Below are 7,760 nucleotides of genomic sequence, written 5' to 3' on the forward strand. Positions count from 1 at the left end.
ATCGCTGGAATGAGCACCGCTGCAGATAATTACCTATTTTATAAACACTGGATTGGTCTGCAATGCTACTGGGTTACAAAGAGTAACTTAAAACTTCCCGGCGGTCGTGGTTGTCACAACACTGCTTCTCCAGAGACTCGGAGCTCCAACCAGAACGTGCCGAACCTCAGAGCATCGCTCCCCGACCAAATGGAGCGTCCGCGGGGCAGCAGGGCACCCGGGAGCGAGGCCGAAACGCCCCATCCACGAGCCGAAGGGCGCGGCGCCGCCCAGGCGCGGAGCTGGTACAGATGTCCGGAGGCTGCGGCCGAGCTACCTGACAGGGTTAGAGACCGCGACAGGACACCCGCACCTCGGAAGAGGAGACGGCCAAACAGCTGAGCACAGCCGAAGCGGCCGAGCGCGCCAAGCAGCGAACACCAGCCGTGGCGCAGGCCTGGGCCCAGAGGACAAAAGCCGGAGCCGTGGCCACGCCCGTGGGCGGGGCCTCTGCCGGAAGGGGCGGGTCTCAGCGCGGGCCCGTCGTCTAGGCAACAGGGCTCTTCCGAAAGTCCTAATCGAGGAGTTTAGGGCGGGGAGAGGAGCCATGGGGGGGAGGGGAGGGGCCGAGCCAGCACAGGGAGAGACCCCCCAGGACCCCGACAAGTGGAAGCCTGCCCCGCCCCGCTTTGGGCGGTCTTTCGAAATGGGGGCACGGACTTAAAGAACGGATTCCAGGACACAGGCGGGAAGGAGTCGGGGTGGCGCGCCCTCTGCGGGGGCCCGGCGTGGGGAACGACTCCCCTCTCAAGCCCCTTTGTCACCAAGCCGCCCAACACTGGGCTCCGGCCGGCAACACAAAGGGAGGGCGGTGAGGACCGCGCAAGCGCGGGAGCCGCCGAGGCTGCTGGGAGTGGTGGTCCGACTGCCGAATGGTAGGTCTCCCGCGCGGGCAGGCTGCTGCCTGGGCCGCACCATTGCGCATGCGCCATCGCTTCCGGCCTGCTCGGCCAGCCCTATCCCTCCGCCCCCTGGAGGACGCGGGTTTCTAGTAGTAAGAGCCCGGGAGGAGGTATCCGTGCTCGCCCCGCCTTCTCTTCGTCCTGATTGGACTACTGAGGGAGAGCGGCAACTCGATTGGCTGTCGAGTTTGCCAGTCTGTTCCGAGCCTTACTTATTTCCCGCTGCAAGGCGGGCTTCGGAGAGTGAGGGGCTGAGCGTGGGGTGGGAGGTGGCAACCTGGGCTTGCGATGGTGCCACTGCCGGGTCCGTTCCGGCCAGGTCTGGGGCGGGGCTACCTGCTGCCCCGCGTCCCCCTGTGGGCGTGCAGTGCCGCCCGACGCGCTCCGCCTGCAAGTGCGAAACTCCTAGTAAAGTTTGCGCCTCGCCCGCTGCCCCTTGCCCTCGCGACCCCCGCCCGGGCAAAAGTGACAGACAAACCCACACCCCCGGGCGGCGGGGCTGGTGAGGGGCATGAATGCGGTGGGGGCGGGGCCCACGGGAGAGGGGGGGGGGCGGAGGGGCCGGGGCGCATGCGCGGTGCTGGGGGCCGAATGTTTCCCAAGTGTTTGAAACTGGTATTTGGGTTTTCCACGTTGGACAAGTGCGGCGCGGCGGGCGGCGCGCGCCCCTTCCCGCGCTCGCTCGGCCCCGGCCCCGGCCCCTGCGCCGGGGTGCGCGCCCGCACGCCCGCCTGCGCCCGCCCCGCGCCTGAGGCCGCCGAGCGCCGGTCCGGCCCGCCAGGCGCCGGTCCCCGGGCCCAGGCAGCGCGGCTCGCAGATGTAGCGGCGCGGGGCCGGCCGGAGGGGGGGCGACGGCGGGCGGGAGCCTTGCATTTTGCAGCGCTGGGCTCCGAGGGGGCGGGGGCCGGAGGAAGCGGAAAGCCGCGCGGAGTCGCCGGGGACCTCGGTGAACCATGTTGAGCCCTGCCAACGGGGAGCAGATCCACCTGGTGAACTATGTGGAGGACTACCTGGACTCCATCGAGTCTCTGCCTTTCGATCTGCAGAGAAACGTCTCTCTGATGCGGGAGATCGACGCGAAATACCAAGGTACGGCGGGATGGATGGGCGGGGGCGGCTGCTCCATCCCCACCGGTCGCGGCGCGCCGCGGGGCTGCGGGCCGTCCTGCTCCCCTCCTGGAGAGCCGCGAGCCCGCGGCGGGGCCCTTGCTGGCAGAAACAAAAGGTCTGGAGCGTCTTTGATTTGCCAAGGTCCTTGTGCGCGAAGCCCGGACACGGAGGAGGAAGGAGGAACGAGAGGTCTCAACGCCAGGCTGCGCGAGCAAAGCGCTCTTTGTAGTGAAGTGACGAGGCGGGGTGCTGCGGGGGAGGGGGCGCAGGGGGCGCAGGCTACAGCGCCGAGGGAGGGATGTGCCGCGGTCGCTAGGCTGAGGGGCGCAGGGACGGGGCTGCGCGCAGGGCTGCTAGGAGGGCGCTGCGGACGAGGGGTCCCCCGGCCCTGCTCGCTATCCCCGGAACCACCTTCATCCAGTCCCGAATCTGAGTGTTACATAAAGTCCGGGGTCCGTACCTCGCGTGGTGTAGCCCCAGTCGCCCCCGCCCAGCCCCCGGTCCTGGACACCGAGTGAGGGCCGACTTGAGAGGGGCGACGCGGCCGGGTGTAGTTCGCGGAGGGCCAGGGCTTTATTCCGTGTATGCAGTGGGGAAGGGGAGGGCAGGGAAGGGAGGATGGGGCGAAGAAGTCGCCCATCTGTGCTGCGCTCGGGGGGCGCAGGCAAGTATTGTCGGCTTGGAGAGGAACATGGCAGGGGAGAGGACCTGTGGGTCGTTCTCTGCAGCCCCGGCTGCCCAGACTGCCGGAGAGAGACGGAGGGTTCGGGTCCGCTGGGAATTGCTGGCTGTTGGGGAAACTTTCCTGCCTGGTCAGGCACGGCATTGGGGTCTGTATTTGGAACGTGGATAGTCACTCGGAGTTTACCCATGTTTACAGGACTGCGCAGCAGGCAAACGGAAGAGTGGGGGGAGGTGGGAAGCCAGGAAGCGCCCCACAGCGCCCCGAAAACTCCTGAGGGGAAGGCGCCCCTGCGCGCTCTACCGAAGGCTCGGCTTCGCAGCGACTTTTATAGGAGCCTTATTAGCATATTGCGAATGTTCCGCCTCGGCCTCCTGTAATTGGCCGTGGCATCTCCCATGGAATGTCCTTATCAGTCAGCTGCTGAACCATTGGTTGCTGGGCCGGATGAGGGCGGGCCTTGCGCAGTGACTGGCACGGGTCTCTGTTTCCGCTGCTTTCTTTTTTCTCTTTGGTAGAGGGGCGGGGAGGAGGGAGGAGGTCGAGTTGATTTGAATGTCTTCGGGTCTCTGGGCCTCCGCCGTCGCATTGGCCATTGGTGTAGCTAGGGCGGGCTGTGTTCTCTGGTCCTGCGTTGTGATTGGTGCCTCTCCTGGCCTCCGCCCTCCGGCCCGGCGATCCCCATAGGCAGTGGTTCCAGGGGCGGGGCGCGCCGCCGGCTGATCACCTCCCCATTGGCGGGGATCGGCTTGGCCCCGCCCCCACGGACGTGATGCTGGTCACTTCAGTCGCGAAGCAATGGCGGCGCCCGGGGGACAGGGCGAGGCCGGTAATCCTTGCTGCCGGGGCTGCCGAGGGCGCAGTCGGGCCTCCAGCCCGGGCCCCGAGGACCCGCGGGTGCGGCTGCGTGGAGCGGGGGCAGCGTGAGTGACCCGGGCCTGGTGGGTCGGTGACCCAGGACAGGGAGAGCCGGGCGGCCCCCGAGGGGGTCCCGTGTGCGCTGAGCTCGGAGGCGGCTCGGGTGGTGGAATGACTAAAGCGGAGAGTTAACGGGTTTCCCAGTCTTTGAGGAATTCGTCGTGACCGGCACTGTTCCTTAGCATTTCTAGGAAATCGCAAGGAGACGAAGAAGTTCATACTGAAAATTTTCAAGCGTCCACGTCAGTGTACCGTTGAGGTTGCTTTCTTACAGCTTTCTTTACTGTCTGACACCCTGTTTTACCGATTCAGAGCCGGAGTGTCTTCCGTCGAGTTAATACACGCTCAGTGCGTACTTGGCTCCTTCGGAGAAAATCGGTCCCACCCGCACGCTACCCGGCTCACGTGGAAGCCAGTGCCCTGAGTGAGCTGCAGAGCCTTAACATCCGTCATGGTAATAGTCGTAACTCATTTGGTTGGGACTTAGTACTGAGTGTTGAGATACGCAGCACAGTCTAATCTAAAAATTAAGGCTTTATTTTTAAAAGAACTCCTAGGTTGCAAGTCAAGCTTTGGTTAACAGTATTTGCATAGTAAACATCAACTGGACATTAATTCATAAGGATGGATCGTAATTAGTTTACCAATGATATTTGAGGTTATTTTGAATTTAAAATATTTTTCAGCTACTTTTAAAGTATTATTTTTTAAATGCCCACGCACCAAGGAAGGCTTCATAAAGAACTTCAGCGCAATCCCTGTGTAAAACAAAAAAAAACATTTCTAATAATTGGACAGATCAGTTTAAATTTGGCTGCAGTCTCACTTAATCCTTAGATTCTTTCCATGGTACCCTTGCTTTCCTATAGTGACGGTATGGAGCATTTTTAGAAAAAAGGGTCAGCAGCGGTTGGAGCTGATGAAGCTGAAGAAGCCAGGTGTGCTGACAGGATGCCGCCCTAGTTAGCACAGGGGTTCCCGTTTACAGATGTTTGTACTTCAGTGGCTTTGTTGATAAGAATGCTTCGCTTGGGGCATCGAAGAAATGTATGCTGTTGTGTAGGTAAAAGAATTATTTCTTGGTAATTTTGTAATGGGGTGTTTGTTTTTTCCCCACAGCGGAGCTTCACGTGGCTGTAAGCTTGCTTGTGATGTAAAAGAAGCTGTGTGCTATGAAATTTTAAATTAGCAATATGATGGAATTGTTCTCTTTTCTATGAAATGGTAATTGTCTTTAGAAACTTGGTTACTAATTAAACCAAGTGATATAGTTTTGTAATGTGTAATCACTTAAAAAATAAATGGCAGAAACTCATATTTTAGCACCTGTGAAATAGAACTTGGATAAGTTGAGTAGAGCTGTTTATTTTCAGGAATAATTACTCCAAGAGCCCATGAGACTATGGCATTCCTCCTTTCTGGTTGCAGACAGTCTGCATTGTTCCTCTAAGAAATGTCTTCAGCGCTATCTTCAGTTGAAGAATGTATCCTGGAAAATAATATGTGCTTAAGTAGTGTTCGCCTAAGTTCATATGTTTGCTCTAGCGTGAGGTTTATGCCCTATAACTAATTGGATATACGATCTGGAAGGGGTTATGTCACATTTTATACTCGTCCCACCCATATCCTCCCACAGCTTCTGAGTTGGGAGAGTTGAATTGCCTTATTTTAAGAGACTACAAAAGGTTTTCAGGAGAAAAATCTGATACTATTTAATTTAATGGTTACTGTTTAGGGAAAATAACTCTGGGAATTTCTATCTGTGTATTTAAGTAGATTCTTGGGAAGAATATTTACTTTCCTTATTTCAATCAGATTATCTAAAATCTGTTGTCTTTTATAGATATAGATGTTATTGTTTTAAGTAGTAAGTAAAATCTGCAACGTTTGTTTTAAAGCAAGGCTGGGTCGCCTGGCTTATTGTGACAAACCATTCTTGTTTTCAGTAATACACGGTAATGCAGAGATATTCCTGTATGTGCTGGGATGGAATGATGTGACCAATAAACTGAGGCCCTGGGTCACTATGTAGTATTTATGTACGTTCTCTAATTTAATCCGGTATTCTAGATGTTGGTGCATGAAAATAGCTAAAATAACAACCTTTCAATTATTACAAAAATATTTGAATAAAAACAATGGAAATTTAGGACATAATCATTAATTTGATAGAAAATAAAGGTTTGGACCTCAGCACTTCACCTAAACTTGAACTTTCCCTGTAGCTGCCTGTCCAAGGAGTTTTCATTACCCAGTCTCTGAATGCACACAGAGTCCCTTGGGGAGCTTTGAGGGGCACTTTGATAAATAGAAACTGTGTTGATGTTTGTATTTAGTTCTAGAGATTTTTTTCACCAGGAAAAAAAAAAAAAAGCCTGCCAGAGAGGCCTACAGGTTACAAGTTTTCGTGCTAGGAAGCCTTGCATTGATCCTTTTTGTCCCTTAACAGTTACTTTTTTTGTAGATTAGAGAACCGAAAGCCTCGGTAGGGTTTACAGTGAGGGTGTAACGCTAATTTTTTCCTTTGCAGAAATCCTGAAGGAACTGGATGAGTATTACGAGAAGTTCAAGCGGGAGACGGACGGCACCCAGAGGAGGAGAGTGCTGCACTGCATTCAGAGGGCCCTGATTCGGAGCCAGGAGCTGGGCGACGAGAAGATCCAGATCGTGAGTCAGATGGTGGAGCTGGTGGAGAACCGGGCCAGGCAGGTGGACAGTCACGTGGAACTCTTTGAGGCACATCAAGAGGTCAGTGACACCACTGGCCACAGCAAAGCTGGCCAGGATAAGTCAAAAACTGAGACAGTCGCGCAGGCAGAAAAGCCTAACAGCAAGCGGTCCCGGCGACAGCGCAACAACGAGAATCGGGAAAACGCAGCTAATAATCACGACCATGATGACATCACCTCCGGAACGCCTAAGGAGAAGAAGGCGAAGGCCTCCAAGAAGAAGAAACGCTCCAAGGCCAAAGCCGAGAGGGAAGCATCCCCTGCAGACCTTCCCATTGACCCGAACGAGCCCACGTACTGTCTGTGCAATCAGGTCTCCTATGGAGAGATGATCGGCTGTGACAATGACGAGTGCCCCATCGAGTGGTTCCACTTCTCCTGCGTGGGGCTGAACCATAAACCCAAGGGCAAGTGGTACTGCCCCAAATGTCGAGGGGAGAACGAGAAGACCATGGACAAGGCCCTGGAGAAGTCCAAAAAGGAGCGGGCCTACAACAGGTAGTGGCGGGCCTGGCTGGACCGAGGCGAGCAGGGCGAGCCGTGTATTTATTGCATCGCCATCTGGACGGGCGCAGGGACTGCACGTGTAGCCTTCTGAAGACTGTTGGAAGAGGAGCTGTTCCTCTCGTGGGATGACCGGGGTTCTCTTTGCTTTTCCGTTGGTGCACATGTGTAACGAGAGAGTGGTCTGTGGATCAGCATTTTAGAAACTGCAAATATAGGTTTGAATTAAACACTCGAGTGGGTCTCTGGTTTCTGTCGTTTTTGTTGGCAGTCGGGGATGACTTGGAAGCAACCGAACACATTAAATGTGGAAAGAAGAGATTTCATTTAGCTACTATTTTATTTTTTAAAAAATGTTATTACTTCACAAACAGATTTTTAAAAAGTTAGCCGAGTTGCTGAAAATATAGCCCGTAGCAAATTTGTTTTGTGCTCTAATAGTGTATATCCATGTAACAGTTCAATAGAAAGGTTTAAAGTTTGAAAATCATTTTTTTAAAAAGCTAAATGGTTACATTTTACCTGACAAACGTTTTATATACTGGCCCGTTCCCCAAATGGCCATTTTTAATGGTTGGGTACATTTTTTTATTAAACCGAACAGGAGTGGTCCAGTCCTGGAGCTTCAGATCACACTTTTGCTATCAACAAATACTAGTGTAGCTGTCTTTAACTTACATAAGGTGTGCAACTGTGCATTTTCAAGTGAACTTGCACTCGCTGCATTATAGTCAGAAGTGCAGCCAGATGCCATGGTGTGCATGAGAGCCGTACAGACTTGACATCAAGAAATAAATGCAACTTGGCCAGTTTGTTCGTCTACCAGTATATTTAATCTTGACATAAGTAAGTGTTAAATTTTTGTCTTAAACATGT

The 7,760-nt window shown here is 54.4% G+C and overlaps 1 protein-coding gene across 2 annotated transcripts; it reads left to right on the forward strand.

Annotated features, from left to right (window-relative positions):
- The first annotated feature begins 1,776 nt into the window (after positions 1 to 1,776).
- On the forward strand, positions 1,777 to 7,119 carry ING1 (inhibitor of growth family member 1). 2 transcript variants are annotated; one of them, XM_060129199.1, is made up of 2 exons: positions 1,777 to 2,030; positions 6,182 to 7,119. In XM_060129199.1, the coding sequence occupies exons 1-2, from the start codon at positions 1,895 to 1,897 to the stop codon at positions 6,880 to 6,882; spliced, it is 837 nt and encodes a 278-aa protein (XP_059985182.1). In that variant the 5' UTR covers positions 1,777 to 1,894; the 3' UTR covers positions 6,883 to 7,119. The 2 variants fall into 2 exon arrangements, with proteins under 2 accessions (XP_059985182.1, XP_059985181.1); XM_060129198.1 differs by lacking the exon at positions 1,777 to 2,030 and adding an exon at positions 3,474 to 3,656.
- Positions 7,120 to 7,760: the final 641 nt, after the last annotated feature.

Source organism: Lagenorhynchus albirostris, chromosome 18 (assembly GCF_949774975.1).
Source record: "Lagenorhynchus albirostris chromosome 18, mLagAlb1.1, whole genome shotgun sequence".
Classification (NCBI taxonomy): domain Eukaryota; kingdom Metazoa; phylum Chordata; class Mammalia; order Artiodactyla; family Delphinidae; genus Lagenorhynchus; species Lagenorhynchus albirostris.